At 45.6% G+C, this 21,540-nt stretch overlaps 1 protein-coding gene across 1 annotated transcript in view; it reads left to right on the top strand.

Annotated features, from left to right (window-relative positions):
- Positions 1 to 9,431: 9,431 nt before the first annotated feature.
- The window catches only part of SMS (spermine synthase), a 324,565-nt gene continuing 312,456 nt past the window's right edge, over positions 9,432 to 21,540 (top strand). The window contains exon 1 of the mRNA XM_082245818.1: positions 9,432 to 9,613. Within this exon, the coding sequence (XP_082101944.1) occupies positions 9,565 to 9,613 (49 nt within the window). The 5' untranslated portion in view covers positions 9,432 to 9,564. The remainder of the gene's footprint in view (positions 9,614 to 21,540) is intronic.

The raw sequence follows: 21,540 nt of genomic DNA, 5'->3' as shown, positions 1-21,540 counted from the left end.
TCCAAGTAGCGCTTTACACAAAGTTGTCCATTTATCCACTTTAAGACTGGGCCTATTTTTGACACTTGGTGTTTACAAGCTAAAATCATTTTTTTTGCTAGAAAACTACTTTGAACCCCCAAACATTATATATTTTTTTTTAGCAGAGACCCTAGAGAATAAAATGGAGATCGTTGCAATATTTTTTATCACACCATATTTGCGCAGCAGTCTTCCAAATGCGATTTTTTTGAAAAAAATTCACTTTTTTTAACTAAAAAATAAGAAAACAGTAAATTTAGCCCAATTTTGTGTAATAATTTTGTGTAATAATGTGAAAGATAATGTTACGCTGAGTAATTAGATACCCAACATGTCATGCTTCAAAATTGCGCATGCTCACAGAATGGCGCCAAACATTGGTACTTAAAAATCCCCATAGGCAACATTTTAAAAATTTCTGCAGGTTACTAGCTTAGAGTTACAGAGGAGGTCTAGGGCTCAAATTATTGCACTCGCTCTAACGATCGCGGCGATACCTCACATGTATGGTTTGAACACCGTTTACATATGTGGGCGGGACTTGCGTGTGCGTTTGCTTCTGCGCGCGAGCTAACGGGAACAGGGCGCTTTAATTTTTTTTTTTTCCTATTTATTTTATTTATTATTTTTTTATTTTTACACAGTTTAAAAAAAAAAAATGTTTTGATCATTTTTATTCCTATTACAAGGAATGTAAACATCCCTTGTAATAGAAATAGGCATGACAGGTCCTCTTTATTGTGAGATCTGGGGTCAAAAAGACCTCACACCTCACAACTACACTAAAAAAGAAAAAAAAAAAAAAAATTGTTGAAAGAGAAAAAAGAAAAAAGCAAAAAAAAAAGCAGCCCTTTAAATCGGTTGCTAGGCAACGTCTTTTGACGTAGCTCCGGTCCTCCAAGACCATAGAGTTGAGTGAGGGCCATCTTGCCCTCACTCGACTTCCTGTCTCTGAGGATCCGGGACCGGATAGTTTTCCCCGCTGCCGGCGGGTCCGGTAAGCTGGGAAAACGTCTGGGACGCGGCAGGAGGGGGGGGGGCACCTCTTCCCCTGCACCGTAAGGGTAATTCCGCGGCGAATACCGCCACTGGGACCACCCTTATCTGAAAGCCGACCGCCCGCCGTTTCAAAAATACCGGGGTTATGGGGGCTATCTGCTGGCATAACCCCAGTATTTAGCTTTTAATGGCCGACGCATATAGTCGTTAGGCGGTCAGTAAGTGATTGCATGTATATGGCAAACAGGTGACGATGACTGACGGGGTGACAGGTGACGATGACTGATGGGGTGACAGGTGACGATGACTGATGGGGTGACAGGTGACGATGACTGATGGGGTGACAGGTGACGATGATTGATGAGGTGACAGGTGATGATGATTGATGGGGTGAGAGGTGACGATGATTGATGGGGTGACAGATGACAGTCACTGACGGGGTGACATATGACGATGATTGATGGGGTGACAAGTGACGATGACTGATGGGGTGACAGGTGACGATGACTGATGGGGTGACAGGTGACGGTGATTGATGGGGTGACAGGTGACGGGCGATGGTCACTGATGGGTGACAGGTGACGGGCGATGGTCACTGATGGGTGACAGGTGATGGTGCACGGCGGTACTGATGGCAGTCTCTGGTGACCGGTGAACTTTAGGCTACGTTCACATGTGAGCGTAGCGATCACGGGCAGAATCACTGCGATTCTGCCCGTGATCCAGAAATCATTGCAAATTGCGGGGCGCCTGTGCGTTGCCCGTGATTTGCAATAGCACCCCAAATGCTGTGCGATGTTGCTGCGATTTCCGCTTGCCGAATCGCGGTAACATCGCGCAAACAACGCATGACGCTCCAAAGAAACTCTTGTACCTTTTTTGGGCGTCATGCGTTGTTTGCGTGATGTTACCGCGATTCGGCAGGCGGAAATGGCGGCAACATCGCACAGCGTTTGGGGTGCTATTGCAAATCAGGGGCAACGCACAGGCGTCCCGCGATTTGCAATGATTTCCGGATCGCTGGCAGAATCGCAGTGATTCTGCCTGCGATCGCTACGCTCACATGTGAACGTTATGGGTGTCAATTTCTGGGCACTGATGAGGTGACTGTTGGGTGACAGGTGACATTGGGGGGGGGCTGAGGACTGTGTGGGGACCTTTATTACTGTGATTTTACTTTTTGCAGGTACACAGAGCAGTAACTCACTATTTCTAGCTCTTCTCCCCTCATACTGGAAACTGTATGAGGAGAGAAGAGCTAGTAACAGTGAGTTACTGCTCTTTGTTTACATTTTGTGATCGGCTGTGAATGGATTCTGTCAGTGACTGTCTACTACCGCCTGTCACAGCTGTGTTTCTACGGAACACAGTGCCACCGACATGACCGCGCCGCGCGCTCCCGATCGCGCATGCGCGGTCATCTGGTGGGCGCCTTCATTGTGATCGGCTGTGTCATTGGAACACAGCTGATCACGTGGGAAACAGCCACGCCCATTGGCTGTTTCCCCCCTGCCGGTGACGGGGGGTGTCCCGGGGACACCCCGACACCGGCAGTGCAGGGCGGCGCGCACGCGATCGCGCGCCTGCCCTGCTTAAAGTGCCGCCGTCATATGACGGCGGCCCAGGATAATGGTCGCTCCGCTCCGCCGTCATATGACGGCGGGCGGGCGGCAAGCGGTTAAGGAAACCCGTATCTAAATTTAAGCCTTATTTTTTGTGTCAAATAAAAGTATCATTTTTAATTCAAAATTGTCCTTTCCTGGATAGTTCTGAAATTCCCCTAAACCACTTTAGCCCTGGAAGATTTGACTGCTCAAAGACCAGGCCCTATTTTGCAATTCGGCACTGCGTGACTTTAATGGACAATTGCGCGGTTGTGCGACGCTGTACCCAAACAAAATTGACGTCCTTTTTTCCCACAAACAGAGCTTTTTTTTTGTGGTATTTGATCACCTGTGGGATTTTTCTTTTTTGCGCTATAAACAAAAAAGAGCGACAATTTTGAAAAAATAACAATATTTTTCACTTTCTGCTATACTGTATATATAACATTCCCAAAAAATAAAATTTAAAAATCAACATCATCATTTTAGGCCAATTTGTATTCTGGTACATATTTTTAGTAAAAACAAAAAATCCAGATAAGCATATTTTGATTGGTTTACACAAAAGTTATCACGTCTACAAACTAGGGGAAAGATTTATGTCATTTTTATTTATTTTTTTACTAGTAATAGCGGCGATCTTCGAATTTTAGCGGGACAGTGACATGGCGGTGGACAGATCGGACCCCTAACTGACTTTTCTGACACCTTTGGGGGTACCAGTGACATTACTACAGTAATCAGGGCTAAAAATATGCACTGTTACTGTAATAATGACACTGGCAGGGAAGGAGTTAACCCAGGGGCAATCAAAGGGTTAAGTGTGAGCCTAGGGCAGTGATGGCGAACCTTGGCACCCCAGATGTTTAGGAACTACATTTCCCATGGTGCTCATGCACTCTGCAGTGTAGTTGAGCATCATAGGAAATGTAGTTCCAAAACATCTGGGGTGCCAAGGTTTGCCATCACTGGCCTAGGGGGTGTTTTCTAACTGTGGGGGGGGTGGGTTAATTGAAATCAATACAGAGACTTATGAGAACAAGAGAACAATACAGAGGCTTTACATTGATACCAGAGAGAAAATGGTCTGCTGTGTTTTTAATAGGTATGGTGATTCGCAGGAACCTGCCGACCCGCCACCATATAACTGCGGCGGCTGGTTGGCAAGTGGTTAAAAATGATAATTCTATTTGACACAAAAAATAACAGCCTAAATTTAGATATGGGTTTCCTTAGGCTTGATTCACATTGATGCGATGCGGGAACACTGCAAATCCACTGCGGGTTCCCCCATCGCAGCCGAGACTGCCATATGCGAACCCCTGGAAGTGCCAATACAAAGTTAATGACACCCCCAGATTAGTTTGCATATCACAGTGTGAACTGTCAATTCAGACAGGAATCAGATCGCATAGGTGTGAACATGCATGTGATCCGATTCTGGTGCGGACCAAAAAAAAAAGAGTCCTGCACGACTTTGGTCCGAATGCGATGCGAATTCAGTTATACAATCTGTATGGCTGAATTTGTATCGCAAAGACATGGCATGGGCTTTACAGAGCAGTGCGGTGCGAATCACATGCCATGTCTTCCATCACACCAGTGTGAACCGGCCGTTACTCATTATTCTACAGTTTTACGACCCCCTCTGTGACTATAACCCCCACCCCCCAGTCTATAGCTCTCCCCCTGTCTTATCTCACTAACTATGCTAGTTTTATTACCATTGCCATGTACCTTTGTTTATGTATGTTTGTTTGTTTGTTGTTCCTTTGGCTGAGAGATTGTGTTTTTTTTTTTTTTTTTACTATTCTGCTAAAACGTTTTTGAATCAGTACTGCTTGGACCTTGATGAAGGTGGACCCACCCCGAAACCTGTTCTGAAAAATTGTATGTTAGTGCAAATAAAGAAAAGTACCACGGACAGTACTCAATTGTCTCTAAGTTAGTTAAAGGCTCATACACACTATAAGAAAATTGGGCGAACATTTTCGTCCAAAGAATTTTCGTACGATTTTCGTATAGTATGTACACAACTTTCTACAGCGGATTTAGATTTTTCGTACAAATTTTCGTTCATCCATCCTGATTTGCTGTGAAACAACTAGGAAAAAGGGACGATCATTTTCTTATCGTGTGTACCCCACTTAACATTAATTGTAGACGGGAAATTGCAAGTATCCAAGGAAGGAGAGAAATAGAGAGTAAGAGGTGAACTCAAGGCGATAGAAGGAAAAGGAAATGAAGGGGGAACACATAGAACATTTGATCTGTCCACAACAAACGTACGGTACACCTAATGGGCATACGCAGAAGGGACGTCGAGAAGTCCGTTTTATTTAGTCATTTCCCTTCTAATGTGCCCAAATCGAACGATAAACCAGTTTGGAAACTTGGTCGCTCCATGATGGTTGGATCTTTAGCCCTTCTGAAAATTCTTTTTTCGAAATCGCTATCGTCCGATTTTTCATATATTGAATGGCCAGCTTTAGGCCTCATGCACACAGGGCGTCTACCCAGCTCTTCAAATCGCCTTTACTCCCGGCAACAGCATTTTGGCAGAAAAAAAATGCATGACATGTGTAAACACATCTAAATGCATATAGACACGTTTAGATGTGTCAAGCGCTTGAGCGGTCATTTCATTGGCCAGAATAATAATACATCTTGGCCATTGACATAAATTATTGCTCAAGCAACTGCAACTGACACCCCTTGGGTTAATGTGTGTAGACTCTTTTACTTGCATCAAGCGTTTTGTTTATGTCAAAACGCCGTTGCTCCTGCATGTGCATGTTCAGAGTGCCCCTAAGACTCTGTACTATCAGGAGATGGATTAGGAACAGTAAAAAAAAAGGGGAGGATACAAGAAGACAGGATCAAACAGCCTTTTTACACAATGCGGAGTCCACTGCTGATCACAGAATGGGGTAAAGGGCCAATCCCAGCAGCCCTTTACCACGAGATCAGCTGTCAGCCAATGGCAGCTGATCATAGGATGTAAACACAAGTTGGTTATCTTGCTGACAGCATGAGGAGAGAAGAATAAAGTCGATAACCAGCTTCTGTTAAAGGGACATCAGTCCCAACAGTGCCCACCAGTACTGCCAATGAGTGCCCACCAGTGCTGCCAATGAGTGCCCACCAGTGCCACCTATCAGTGCAGCCTCATCAGTGCAGCCTCATCAGTGCCTCATCAGTGCAGTCTCATTAGCGAACATCAGTGAAGGAGAAACATTTTTTGTTTGCAAAATTTTTCAACTGACTATAAAAAAAAGTTTTTTTTTTCAAAATGTTCTGTCTTTTTTTTCCGGTTGCAGTGATTAAATATCACCAAAAAAAAAAAAAAGCTCTATATGTCTAAAAAAAGTAAAAGATACATATTTGATATGGGTACAGTGTTGCATGATTACGCAATTGTCATTCACAGTGTGACAGCATCGAAAGCTGAAAATGGGCCTGGGCAGGAAGGTGGTAAAAGTGGTCAGTAGGCAAGTAGTTAAAGTGTTACTAAACCCACAACAGTAAAATCAGTGTGTATATGCAGTAAAACATGCTCGTTATACTCACTGTGGAACCTAAGGGGTTAATCCTCTGCATTGTGTATAAAAGCTGTTTGATCCTGTCTTCTCTGATCCCCTCCTTCTTCCACTGTCTCCAAAAAAAAAACCCTGATATTTACAGAGCCAGGAGACGGGCTGCACATGCTCAGTTTGGTGTGTATTGCTAGAGAGATTTTTTTTTCTTGGGAAAATGCATGAGATCAGCGCAGGACCAATCAGCACTGTCCAGACATGTCCAGACAGAGAATCAGGGGAGAATGAAATCGCCTCATACAAGCTTTACTAGAAACTGATGCAAGTCACAAGACTGCTATATACTGCTGATGAGAAAAGCTATTTATCTGTTTATTTTTACTAAAATAATTGCATTTTCATGTTCTGTGTACTGTGGGAGACCAGATATAGTGAATGCAGGGTCCTGGGTTTAGTAACACTAAGGAAGTGGATTATTCATATACAGTATCTCACAAAAGTGAGTACACCCCTCATATTTTTGTAAATATTTTATATTTTATGTGACAGCACTGAAAAAAATGACACTTTGCTTCAAAGTAGTGAGTGTACAGCTTGTATAACAGTGTAAATTTGTTGTCCCCTTAAATTACTCAACACACAGCCATTAATGTCTAAACCCCTGGCAACAAAAGTGAGTACACCCCTAAGTGAAAATGTCCAAATTAGGTCCAATTAGCCATTACCCCCCAGGTGTAATGTGACTCATTAGTATTACAAGGTTTCAGGTGTGAATGGGGAGCAGATGTGTTAAATTTGGTGTTATCACTCTCACTCTCTCATACTGGTCACTGGAAGTTCAACGTGGCATCTCATGGCAAAGAATTCTCTAAAGGATCTGAAAAAAGAATTGTTGCTCTACATAAAGATGGCCTAGGCTTTAGGAAGATTGCTAAGATCCTGAAACTGAGCTGCAGCACGGTGGCCAAGACCATACAGCGGTATAACAGGACATGTTCCACTCAGAACAGGCCTCGCCATGATTGACCAAAGAAGTTGAGTGAACGTGGTCAGCGTCATATGCAGAGGTTGTCTTTGGGAAATAGACGTATGAGTGTTGCTAGCATTGCTGCAGAAGTTGAAGGGGTGGGGGCTCAGCCTGTCAGTGCTCAGACCATACGCTGCACGCTGCATCACATTGGTCTGCATGGCTGTCGTCCCAGAAGGAAAACTCTTCTAAAGATGATGCACAAGAAAGCCTGCAAACAGTTTGCTGAAGACAAGCAGACTAAGGACATGGATTACTGGAACCATATCCTGTGGTCTGATGAGACCAAGATAAACTTATTTGGTTCAGATGGTGTCAAGCGTGTGTGGCGGAAGCCAGGTGAGGAGTACAAAGACAAGTGTGTCTTGCCTACAGTCAATCATGCTGTTGGGAGTGTTATGGTCTGGGGCTGCATGGGAGCTGCCAGCACTGGGGAGCTACAGTTCATTGAGGGAACCATGAATGCCAACATGTACTGTGACATACTGAAGCAGAGCTTGATCACCTCCCTATGGAGATTGGGCCGCAGGGCAGCATTCCGACATGATAACGACCCCAAACACACCTCCTAGATGACCACTGCCTTGCAAAAGAAGCTGAGGGTAAAGGCGATGGACTGGCCAAGCATGTCTCCAGACCTAAACCCTATTGAGCATCTGTGGGGCATCCTCAAACGGAAGGTGGAGGGGCCCAAGGTCTCTAACATCCACCAGCTCTGTGATGTCGTCATGGAGGAATGGAAGAGGACTCCAGTGGCAACCTGTGAAGCTCTGATGAACTCCATGCCCAGAGGATTAGAGCAGTGCTGGAAAATAATGGTGGCCACACACATATTGACACTTTGGGGCCAATTTGAACATTTTCACTTAGGGGTGTACTCACTTTTGTTGCCAGCGATTTAGACATTAATGGCTGTGTGTTGAGTTATTTTAAAGGGAACAGCAAATTTACACTGTAAGGCCTCTTGCACATGATACTCCTGTTTGAGCATCTCACAGCTTGAAAAAGCTAAAATACAGCCCATTAATTGTAATGTCCCTGTGCACACAGGCATGTACTGTAAACAAGCGCTGTGCATTCTTCAGTAAGAACAAAATAGAAAAAAATCTGCATTTTTGGTCAATAATTTAAGCCTCAATACACGCAAATACATACAAAAAATAAACGTCTGGAAATAGTAGATGCTCAAACAGGAGTACAGTAAACCCCCTTCCATTGGGGGGGGGGGTAACGTTCCGGACCCACCCGCGAAAAGTGAAAATCCACGAAATAGAAAACCCTATTAAAATACACTGTAGGCATTTTTTTTTTTTTTTTTTACTGTCACTGTACGTGTAAAAGCATTTTGAGGTCTTGAAAACAGACTTTTAAAACAATAGAAACTCATTTAAACACATAAAAGATACTGAGAGACAGAGCAAGAGCTATGGAAAACACAAAAATATTTCATTTTCAATGATTTATATAGTAAAATAACATTACAGAAAAAAATGCAGTATACCGGGACCGCAAAAACTGAACCGCAATGGAGCGGGGGGTTTACTGTATTGTGTGTAAGACGCCTTATACAAGCTGTACACTCACTACTTTACATTGTAGCAAAGTGTCATTTCTTCAGTGTTGTCACATGAAAAGATATAATAAAATATTTACAGAAATGTGAGGGGTGTACTCACTTTTGTGAGATATTGTGTGTGTATATATATATATATATATATATATATATATATATATATATATATATATATATATATATATTAGCAGAGGCCCTACAGAATAAAATGGTGGTTGTTGCAATTTTTTATGTCACATGGTATTTGCGCATCGATTTTTCAAGTGCAATTCTTTGGGAAAAAATAGACTTTAATGAAATAAAAATGAAAATGAATGAGGTGAAGAAAAAAAGGGGGATAATGTGTCAGAACGCATCAAAAACGCACTGAAACGCAATAAAAATGCGCACGCAGAAAGCCATCAGGAATGCAGTAATGATGGTGTCCCTCAATCAAAGTGCTGACCGTGCCTGGTGATTGGTGTGCTTCTCCTATGCTTTCTATACATTGTTTAGATGTATCTCTCTGTCTATGGTACGCTATGGTGTGGCTATTTTTGGAGCTGTTGTCATGACCTGCTAATGACTTCTAGTATTGTGAGTGTGTGGCAGCTGCTGCGCCCCCTAGTGTTGGTAGAGCGGAGGTGCAGAAGGCCGCTGCCCTGGAAGCCCGCCCCCCCTCTCACCGCATACACCGGGCTGTCTCTGTATACAGGCAGGCTCTCTGTATACACTCTCAGTCTGTCTGTGACACAGGCCAGTGTAGCAGCAGCAGCAGCAGCAGCGGCCGCCTCCCCCAGGCATGGCACAGGGCTCTAGCTCACTATGGCAGCAGTGCGACAAAACACCCTCGACTTCCAGCTCAGTGGCACAGGTAAGGAGACCCGGGGGAGGGGGGTCACTGAGGGAAATGAATGAGGGGGAGGGGACATTGTGCATAGAGCTATTCTGGGGGGTGTCCCCCTGTCACTGAAGGTGACACAGGAAGTTGGTGTTGGAAGCATGTATATCCTTCTTCCCCTGCTGTGTGTGCATGGTGCAGGCTGCTTATGGATGACAGAGCATGCAATGGAAGGGGAGGGGGAGTATTCTGCATATTGCATTGCAATCTCAGCCAAGTGCCCCCAATGGGGTGTCCCCACAGCCAGCACAGGCCCCATGGTGACACATTCAGCAACCTTGGACTCCTGTGCTGTGTGCATACTGTACAAGGACAGGCAGTGCAGGCCCGGGGCCACATCCAGCTTTTATTGGGGATTATTAGCTTTTATTTGTCGGCACGGGTGACCTTTGTTTGCCTTCTGTTGCTCATGCTGCTGCTTTTCTCTATGGGAGCCGGGGGACTGTGCAAGGTGCTTTTGTCTGCCTGCTCTGTGCTCAGAATGAGGACCTCCAACTTCTAACACTGGAAGGATCCCCAACCCTCTCCTGAAGGATCCCCAGCCCTCTCCTGAAGGATCCCCAGCCCTCTCCTGAAGCATCCCAACCATCTCCTGAAGGATCCCCAACCCTCTCCTGAAAGACCCCAACCCTCTCCTGAAGCATCCCAACCCTCTCCTGAAGGGTCCCAACCCTCTCCTGAAAGACCCCAACCCTCTCCTGAAGGGTCCAAACCCTCTCCTGAAGGACCCCAACCCTCTCCTGAAGGGTCCCAACCCTCTCCTGAAAGACCCCAACCCTCTCCTGAAGGATCCCCAACCCTCTCCTGAAGGATCCCCAGCCCTCTCCTGAAGCATCCCAACCCTCTCCTGAAAGACCCCAACCCTCTCCTGAAGGGTCCCAACCCTCTCCTGAAGGACCCCAACCCTCTCCTGAAAGACCCCAACCCTCTCCTGAAGGATCCCAACCCTCTTCTGAAGGACCCCAACCTTCTCCTGAAGGGTCCCAGCCCTCTCCTGAAGGACCCCAACCCTCTCCTGAAAGATCCCAACCCTCTCCTGAAGGATCTCCAACCCTCTCCTGAAGGATCTCCAACCCTCTCCTGAAGGATCCCCAACCCTCTCCTGAAGGATCCCCAACCCTCTCCTGAAGGGTCCCAACCCTCTCCTGAAGGGTCCCAACCCTCTCGTGAAGGACCCCAACCCTCTCGTGAAGGATCCCAACCTTCTCCTGAAGGATCCCAACCCTCTCCTGAAGGATCCCAACCCTCTCCTGAAAGATCCCAACCCTCTCCTGAAGGATCCCAACCTTCTCCTGAAGGATCCCAACCTTCTCCTGAAGGATCCCAACCTTCTCCTGAAGGATCCCAACCTTCTCCTGAAGGATCCCAACCCCCCTCACCTGAAGGATCCCAACCCTCTCCTGAAGGATCCCAACCCTCTCCTGAAAGATCCCAACCCTCTCCTGAAGGATCCCAACCTTCTCCTGAAGGATCCCAACCTTCTCCTGAAGGATCCCAACCCCCCTCACCTGAAGGATCCCAACCTTCTCCTGAAGGATCCCAACCCTCTCCTGAAAGATCCCAGCCCAATCCCAACCCTCTCCTGAAGGATCCCCAACCCTCTCCTGTAGGATCCCAACCCTCTCCTGAAGGATCCCCAACCCTCTCCTGAAGGGTCCCCAACCCTCTCCTGAAGGGTCCCCAACCCTCTCCTGAAGGGTCCCCAACCCTCTCCTGAAGGATCCCAACCTTCTCGTGAAGGATCCCAACCTTCTCCTGAAAGATCCCAACCCTCTCCTGAAGGATCCCAACCTTCTCCTGAAGGATCCCAACCCCCCTCACCTGAAGGATCCCAACCCTCTCCTGAAGGATCCCAACCTTCTCCTGAAGGATCCCAACCCTCTCCTGAAGGATCCCAACCCTCTCCTGAAGGATCCCAACCCTCTCCTGAAGACACCGCGTTTGTCCAGGCACTGCGTATCTTCATCTTGTAAAGTGCTGCGCAAACTGAGGGCGTTCTATAAATCCTGTATAATAATAATAATCCTACACTACTGATTTGAAGCCTAGGTTCACACCTCTGCATTTCATGTTCAGCCGTGCTGCTTCCTGGTTTGCATCCTCCGGTCATCTGATTGGTCGGAGGCATGGGCGCGGGAGCTGCCGTTCACGCCACAGGGCTCGGAAGGAACGGCATGGGTGGCCGTTCCTTCAGAGCGCATGTGCTGATGATGTCATCGGTTGCATTAAAAGTAAATATCTCCTAAAAGGTGCAAGTTTAGGAGATATTCACAGTACCTATAGGTAAGACTTATTAAAGGCCGTCCAGATTTCACGGACAGAATCGGATCGGATAGCAGCTGGTGTCAGCGGACATGTCTCCGCTGACATCCGCTGCCCCATAGGGATGCATGGAGCATCCGATCGGGTCTGCCTAAAAAACTGACAGGCGGATCTGATCGGATCGTTCGTGTGAAAGGACCCTTATGCCCCATACACACGTGCAGATTATCTGCAGACTTACCAAAACCATATAATATGAGGTCAAACCTAAACACTTTCAATTTGTATGCAATCCGGCAGGCCCTTGCACTACATAGAAAAGGTAAGTCTGCAGATAATCTGCACATGTGTATGGGGCATAAGTCTCCATTCACACTGGTACGACTTGTCAGACGACTTGGTCAGCCTGACAAGTCACGCACCGTCGCGTCCCATAGTGTAGTACAGGACCGGTTCTAATAGGGGAGACACAAGTCGCTCCGACTTAGAAAAGGGTCCTGTACTACTTTGAGGTGACCTCGGAGCGACTTGCATAGACATTCATTTTATGAAGTCCGTGCAAGTCGTGCCGAAGTCGCGGTGCACGGGACTTCACAGGTCGCCCCCTAAGTCGGAGCGACGTAGTGTGAACCGAGCCTTACAGTGATATTAAAGTCTTGTTTTATTTTTCATTTAAAAATAACAAACATGTTATTACCTGCCCTGTGTAATGGTTTAGGACAGAGCAGACCGGATCCTCCTCTTCTCGGGTCCCTCTTCTGTGCTCTTGGCCCCTCCCTCTTTCAGCATACATTGGGGACTCCCAAGCCAAACCACTGTTCTGTGTCCATTCAGACACGGAGCTGCAACTAAGTCCCACCCCTCTCTCTCATCATTGGCTCACTGACTTTGATTGACAGCTGCGGGAGCCAGTGGTGCCCTCTGCTGTCTCAGCCAATGAGGAGGGGAGTCCCTGACAGCTGAGGCTCTCAAGCACATTGCTCAGTTAAGTATTACGGGGGCTGAGGGGAACCCCACAATGAAGGTTTTTTTATTTGAATGCATAGATTTCCTTAAAGTGATTGTAAAGGTAAATTGAAAAAAAAAAAAGGAAAAAAAAAAACGTGTATACTTACCTACTCAGTGTAATGGAATTGCACAGATCAGTCACAAACCTCTTTTTGGGTCCCCCGCCGGCGCTCCTGGCCCCTCTCCTCTGTCCAGTCCTGCTTCCCATGTGGGCACTCATGCAGCCCGCTGCTGCATCCATTGACACAGAAAGCAGGACTCAGCCCCGTCTCCTGTTACCTCGTCGCTGGCTTTGAGACCTGAAAGTGAGGTGAGAGAAGAGTTACAGACATGCATGCAGCTGGGTTGCATGAGGGCTCAGGTAAGGGGGGTGCTAACATCTAAACATTTTTTACCTAATGCAAGGAATGCATTATGTTTAGGCTTTACAACCACTTTAAGATAAAAAAAACCTTCTGCCTTTAGAACCACTTTGAGGAGCCCAGAGATGATTCCATTTTCTTTCCTTCCACCATGGATAGAAGACAAGTAAATCGCTTGATTTCCCCATGAACTCAGTCACTGTTGATGGGGGAATGCCTCCTGCAGTGCTTTTGTTTGCCAGTAGGGTGGGGGGGAAGCCTTCCCAGCCAGAGGAACACAATGATTACCGCTAGCGGCTTTACCCGCCGGCAGTAATCCCATGGAAAAAAACAACAGGCTGGTTGTACCCAAATCAATTGATGGATCAATTTGGGTACAATCAGCCTGCCCATAGAGGGATCATATCTCGGCTAGTTCAGCAGGGATGACGAATTTCAATCCATGTATGGCCAGTAGGGATGCACCGATACCAGTTTTTTAAGACAAGTACAAGTACTGATACTTTTTTTTAAGTATTTGCTGATCCCAATTACCGATACCTATTTTTAGTGTCATGACATATTCGCATGACGTGAACTAAACCGTCATTCTATGGAGCCGATTCACATTTGTGCAGGCCGGCTGCGGTGCGATTTTAAAGAGTCAGGTACGATTTTCAGTCCGGTTCAGGTGCGATTTCCAGTGTCAGAAAAGTTTAAAAATTTGCACCTGAACTATAACAAAAACACACCTGAATCGTGCTGAAAATCACATCACCACTTTGCATGCGTAGATGTGTTTGCTGGTGCGTTTTTAGTGTTAACGTTAGGAGAAGGTGTCTGTTGTCATGTGGGAAAACGTTCCAAAAACGCATGCACATGTGTTTTCATGCGTTTTTGATGCAAATCTATTGGGCCAAAAACGCAAAAAAGTCCTTCCACTTTTCCAAAAAACACATTGCAGGAAACTGCATAGATGTGAACGGGACCCTTAGGAAATAAAGGTAAATGGATTGTAATGCATTTGTGTGGATCTGCATGCACACTAAAAAACGCATAGATGAGAGCTGCTGATCTCTTGCAGTTTTTTCCTTTCTACATACGTACATTCCAGCATCAGCTACACATTAGAGTGATAAGTCCAGGTGTCCTCCAACTCCTTTCTAGCTGACCCAAACTTTTTTTTATACTTTTATACAGTATGTGTGTCCGATTTCTGTGCGGTCTGGTGTGGTTTCCATTCAGCGGTTCAGGTGCTATTCAAGTGCAAATTTGACACTGAAATTGCTTCTGAACCGGACTGAAAAATGCACAAGAAGCTTTTAAAATTCACACAGCGACCAGCCCACTTATATGTGAACCGGCTCCATTAAAAGCCGGTCTGGTTCACTTGTTATGCGAATGGTATGTAGGTCAAAACACATCATATTCGCATTTAGGCGAACCAAGCCTCACTCTGATGAGCTTTGTGGCCGGTATGACCTGGCCTGAGTGCATCATGTAAACAGTAAGGTGGGCCGCAGGCCTGGCCTGCAGCCCATAAGATTAAAGCCAGCCATAGATGGAGTGGTTTTCGTTTCCTGCAGCCATGGGTTGCAGGAAAGAAAATCACTCGATTTCCCCATCAACACAGACAGTACTGATTGGGGAATCCCTCCTGCGGAGCCATGGTGTTTTCCCAGCCGGGAGGACGCGCAGTAATTATTGCTAGCGGCTATAGCTACTGGCTTTAATCGCATGAAAAATCTGTCAGGCTGGTTGTACTCAAGTTGATCAATGGATCAACCTGGGTACAATCAGCCTACCCATACATGGTTCGATTCTCGGCTGATCTCTGCTAAACCAGCCAAGATTCCAACCATCTATGGCGGCTTTCGGAGAGGGAGTTCAGCAAGAAATGAGTTCAGAGAACGCCTGAGATAATTTCTACTGCATGTTATCGCCACAAATCGCCATTCTAAGGGCTGAGTTACACTTGTGGTCCAGGGGATGTTAAAAACACACAGTTGAACTGTGTTTTTAACACCACCCTCAGCCACCTAAAGCAGGTTTCCAGCCCAAACCTAACTAGCCTTTAAAGATTCCCCTCTCCTCCTAACTCCTAAGCTAACTAACCTGTGTAAGAAAGATGTACTGTATATTTTTACCTATTTTCAGTCTGCTTTGGTCCCGTCACAAGATCCGACTCTCTCGTGTCAGCCAGCATTGGCTGCAGGGGAGAGGAAGGAGCGCTGACAGAGGAGTCATGGAACCTATGAGTGGCTCTCTCTTCTCCCCTGCAGCCACTGCTGGCTGACACAGGGGATCACATGACTGGACCGGAGTGGGTTTTAAAATAGGTAAGTATTTAGATCTTTTTTAGGTAATCATTTTTACATTGAAGGCACTGTTTAGTTTTTTTTTTTAACTTTATTGAAATGTCACAAAGTGACATTCATTCATTTCATTCTGTGAAAGCAGATGAAAACTTCAGGAGAGTCTCAGTGTGGTGCAGAAAAACAGGGACATAATGCATTTTTTGGTGTTCTCCGCTCTGTTTTGGTGTGAACGAAAATATTTTTTGATTGATGGATTGACTTTAGTGCAACTAACCTGGCCATAGATGGATGGAATCTTGGCTGGTACCTGCTGAACTGGCCGAGATTCGATCCATCTATGGCTGGCTTTAAGCTGGTTACACAATATTGTTCAATTTTCTTTAGATTTACCTTCAACTGCGTAGTGTAAGGGCCTGCCTGATTGCATACAATTTGAAAGTGTTTGGGTTTGACCTCCTATTATATTATTTTGGCAAATCTAAAGGAAAATTGTATCAGAAAATTGTATAATGTGTAGCCAGATTTACAGCCACAGGCAGTTTGGTGTCAGAGATTCATTGCTGCTACAGATCACTAATACCAGTGATTTGCTGCAAACCATTTAATCTCTAGAGTCGTTGGAGATGGTGCAGTAGCATTGGGTTGAGCTCTGCTGCATCGCTCTCCAGTGATTTGAAGCAATAGAGTTGAATGAAGAGCATTTGTTGTTGGCAATATTGCTGCCTTCACAAAACGTAGCTGAATCTTGAGTAGGCTTGTGACGGTATCAGATTTTCATGCTGCGATTAATTGATTAAGGTTTTGCCACGGTATACGGTATTATCACGGTATTCTATTATTAAATTTAAATTATTAAATTTCCACCTCACTTCAATTTCATTGCTGAATTTAGGGGCTTTGGTTCACTTATGCACATTATTATATAGTCAGTCAGTACAGACTCTGTGAACCAGGCCTAAAATAGGTCATCAAGCAGTGTCTGGCCTAACTGGTGATAACTGGTTCTGGCGCTCGGCTCCGATCCGATGGCCTGGTCATTAAGAGGGCAAATCCTTGTGGTCAAGAAGTGGTTAAACCTGAAGGAGGTGTTGTTTATAAATTACTTTACTATTGCTTTAGGCCTGGTTCACATGTATGCGGGTTGGTGGTTCACATTTGCACAGGCATAGCAGCCCATTGATTTGAATGGGCTGCTATGCCCTCATTTTCCGCAGAAAAAAGGTGCATGCAGCATTTTTTTAAAATTCAGTGGCCTTGAAATCCATCCTGCTTTTGCACCATGCGACTAACCTGCAGTTCCTGCTCTGGCAAGCTTTCTGCATTTTTTGTATACGTGGGCACGGCATTTAAAAATAAACAGTTTGCGTGTGCAGCAACGGCAGGTAAGTCGCATGGTGCAAAAGAAGGATGGATTTCATGGCCACTGCATTTTTTTAAATTCTGCATGCACCTTTTTTCAGCTGAAAACGCAGGCATAGCAGCTCAAGCCCATTCACATCAATGGGCTGCTATGCCTGTGCAAATGTGGGCCCCCAACCCGCATACATGTGAACCAGGCCTAAAGCAATAGTAAAGTCATTAATTGGTTAAACCTGCAGGAGGACCGGTGTTTTTATCTATTAATGACTTTACTATTGCTTTAGGCCTGGTTCACATGTATGCGGGTTGGGGGCCCACATTTGCACAGGCATAGCAGCCCATTGATGTGAATGGGCTTGAGCTGCTATGCCTGCGTTTTCAGCTGAAAAAAGGTGCATGCAGAATTTAAAAAAATGCAGTGGCCATGAAATCCATCCTTCTTTTGCACCATGCGACTTACCTGCCGTTGCTACACACGCAAACTGTTTATTTTTAAATGCCGTGCCCACGTATACAAAAAATGCAGAAAGCTTGCCAGAGCAGGAACTGCAGGTTAGTCGCATGGTGCAAAAGCAGGATGGATTTCAAGGCCACTGAATTTAAAAAAAATGCTGCATGCACCTTTTTTCTGCGGAAAATGAGGGCATAGCAGCCCGTTCAAATCAATGGGCTGCTATGCCTGTGCAAATGTGGGCCGCCAACCCGCATACATGTGAACCGCCAACCCGCATACATGTGAACCACCAACCCGCATACATGTGAACCAGGCCTAAAGCAATAGTAAAGTCATTAATAGATAAAAACACCGGTCCTCCTGCAGGTTTAACCACTTCTGGATCGCAAGGATTTGCCCCTTTAAAGACCAGGCCATCGGATCAGAGCGCCAGGACCAGTCATCACCAGGTAGGCCAGACACTGCTTGATGGCTATATAATAATGTAATGTGGGCTGCTAGGCGTGTGTGTGTGTATATATATATTTATTAGAGCTGCACGATTCTGGCCAAAATGAGAATCACGATTTTTTAGCTTGGAATAAAGATCACGATTCTCTCACGATTCTCTGTGTAACAAAAAAAAAAAAAAATTGGGATAACTTTACTGTTACGTTTTTTTTTTTTTTTTTATTCATTAAAGTCTAATCATTGCGTTTGAAAGACTGCTGCGCAAATACAGTGTGACATAAAATATTACAACAATCGCCATTTTATTTTGTAGGGTCTCTGCTAAAAAAATATATAAAATGTTTGGGGGTTCTAAGTACTTTTCTAGCAAAAAAAAAACTGATTTTAACTTGCAAACAGCAAGTGTCAGAAAAAGATCCAGTCTTTAAGAGGTTAAACTTCCTTTCTCCCTGGCAGAGGGAAGGAAAAGATACAAATGTAATCATTTTTGTTTATAGTTAGGAGACTTAATGCTGAAAGGTGTTAGCTGAGTGAGTGAATGAGTCATCCAGCTCACTGAAATGTATCAATTCACAAGTCAGGCAGACTTGACAGAGAAACTCGGTATTTTAAAAATGCCACAATAACAATACCGTGGCTATGCAATACCGCGATATATCGAATTACCGAAAACCGGCATATGTCTAATCTTGAGTGGTTCCTCTGGTGGAATCGCTGGGGGGATCACTGCGAAATGTGTGCAGGCACAGCAGCCTGTAGCATTCACTAGGGGTGCATGTGACAAGGTGACCCCGTATTTCAGATTTATAAGGGCTGAAAATAAGCTCTGAAATGTAATTTTCATTTAGTTGTAAATCGATTTCCTCTGGAGAAGCTGTGGCAGGTCAGTGCACACAGAGATGCATCTGCTATGTACCTGTGTGCAGCGTATCCTCTGTGTATCCCAGGCCTTAACCACTTCAATACCGGGCACTTTTACCCCCTTCCTGCCCAGGCCAATTTTCCCCTTTTAGCGCTGTTGCATTTTGAATGACAATTGCGCGGTCATGCAACACTGTACCTACACCAAATTTATGTAATTTCCCCCCCACAATTAGAGCTTTCTTTTGGTGGTATTTGATCACCTCTGGGTTTTTTCCATTTTGCTAAACAAAAAAAAAAGACCGAAAAGTTTGAAAAAAAAAAAAAGTTTTTTTGTTTATGTTATACAATTTTGTAAATAAATACGTTTTTTCCTGCACTGATGAGACTGCACTGATGAGGAGGCACTGATGGGGTGGCACTGATAGGCGGCACTGATATGTGGCACTGATAGGTAGCACTGATATGCAGCACTGGTGGGCACTGATAGGTGGCACTGCTGGGCACTGATAGGTGGCACTGCTGGGCGGCACTGATGGGCACTAATGGGCACTGATAGGCGGCACTGGTGGGCGATAATGGGTCCTGGTGGGCGACACTGATAGATGGCAATGATGGGCACTGGTGGGCAGCACTGATAGGGAGGGCACTGGCGGGCAGCACTGATGGGGAGGGCAATGGGGGGTGCTCATTTACTCGTGCCTGTCAGGCACGTACTGAGGAAAGCCGATCAACGGCTCTTCCTGTTTACTATGTGACCAGCCATGATCGGAGATGCAGGGAGTCAGACTGACACCTTGCATCACCGATCGCCGCTCTGCGCGCCCCCAGAGCGTATTATCCTGCCGCCATCATATGACATCCGGTCAGGATAATACAAAAGGATAATACAACCACAATCCTGCCGTCAATCTGCTATAGGGCGGGCGGGATGTGGTTAATTTATGTATTTATGGCTATACTAAACAGGGGTATAAAGAAATACTGTTCAGGGAGCGAATTGCCTAGAATTACATAATATATTTAGTAGCGCAATTGCAGGCCATGTGGTTCTAAAAGATTAAGGTTTTTAACCTAATGCATTAAGGTAAAAAAAACTTCTGTGCCAAGGACCCCCCCCCCCCCCCCCATTATACTCACCTGAGCTTGATCTCAATCCAGCCCTGTGCCTGAGAACAGTGGCTCTCTCTGCTCTCTCCTTCCTCACAGGACACTGATTGCAATGCAAGCCATTGGCTCATGTTTCTGTCAATTAAATCCTATGACGAGGGAGTGGGGCCAAGCTGCGCTGTCCGTGTCTAGAGACATAGGCAACGCAGGTTGGGATTGAGCCCCCATGAGTGCCCCCAAGAGGTGTAGACAGGAGTGCTGGTGGGAAACCCCAGAAGAGGAGGATCAGGGCTGCTCTATGCAAAACCATTGCACAGAGCAGGTAAGTATAACATTTTTATTATAAAAAAAAAAAGTTACTATCCCTTTAAACATCCCTGAATTTGCCTCTAATATATTTGCGTAATATAACCGCCATATCACAGAGATTGATGTGAACATGCTTACTGTTTGATGCCCTTACATCTGTAGCATTTGCTGCTTTCAGTGGCCCCTCCTCCTCATCTGTTGTGTCATAGCAGAGTACAGAAGGTCCTGAAATAAGCAAAACGAAAGCTTGGCTCCTATGATATGTTTTCTCTGTTTAATCTGGTCTAATGCTGACAGCAGCGGGGGGAGTTAGCAGGAGGGGACAAGCACAGAATACATGAATGTAGGAACGTTTCTCCAGGATGGGAAGAGTTATTTTACCTGTGCCATTTTATTTCACGATGACAATCTCAATTCAAAAGAATAAATATTGCAAAGGTGCAACATGTTTATTTCAAACGGGTATTTATATAGTGCAGAAAATGTATGCAACTTTACAAATTTCACATTTACATTCGTTTCAGCTTTCAAGGTGCTTACAATTTAAGGTTCCTATCTCACATACACAGTATATACAGTTCTGTGCAAATGTTTAAGGCAGGTGTGAAGAAATGCTGTAAAGTAAGAATGCTTTCAAAAATATATGGTCATTGCTTATTTTTATCAATTTACAAAATGAGAGAACAGAAGAAAAATCTAAATCAATATATTTGGTTTAACTATCTCTCTGGGGGGTGGAGAAAAACGCATTGGAGGCATGGCCTGGTTGAAGTCCTTGCTGCAGTTGTCACTCTAATCACCATTGTAGGACTGCATGGATGTGTGGAATTGGGTATTACCTCTAAGGGCTCTTTCACACGGGCGGTCCGATCAGATCCGCCTGTCAGTTTTTTAGGCGGATCTGATCGGATCCTCCATGCAGCTCTATGGGGCAGCGGGTGTCAGCGGAGGTCACCTCCGCTGACACCCGCTGCCATCCGCATCCGATCCTGTGCTGAAATCTGGACGGATGGAAACCCTATTTTTCCATCCGTTCAGTAATCGGAGCGGAGCGGATCTGATGAGAGCGGACAAGCGGTCTGCTCTCCTCCAATCCCCCATAGAGGGCAGCGGGTGCTGAGACACCTCCCTCTCCGCTCTGCAAGCGGAGACGGAGCTGTCATCCGCCCGGCTCAGCGGGGATCGCGGATCGATCCCCGCTGAGCAACATGGATCCGCCTGCGGAGGCGGACCGTGTGAAAGAAGCCTTACTTCTTTCTTGAGCATTTGGTGTGACTACCCTTTGGCTTCAAACCAGTATCAATTCTTAACACTTAAGGCCTGTGCACACGAGTCGAAATTCGGCCGGGAATTTTGGTCCGACGACCGTATGTCGGAAGTATGATGCTTCCGACAACCGACTCCGACTTTTCGGCCGAAAAAAATCTG

Source organism: Pelophylax lessonae (assembly GCF_965119305.1).
Source record: "Pelophylax lessonae genome assembly, chromosome: 2".
In the NCBI taxonomy this organism is placed as follows: Eukaryota; Metazoa; Chordata; class Amphibia; order Anura; family Ranidae; genus Pelophylax; species Pelophylax lessonae.
Note: the sequence above shows the minus strand (reverse complement) of the source record. Positions and strands in the feature narration are given on the sequence as shown.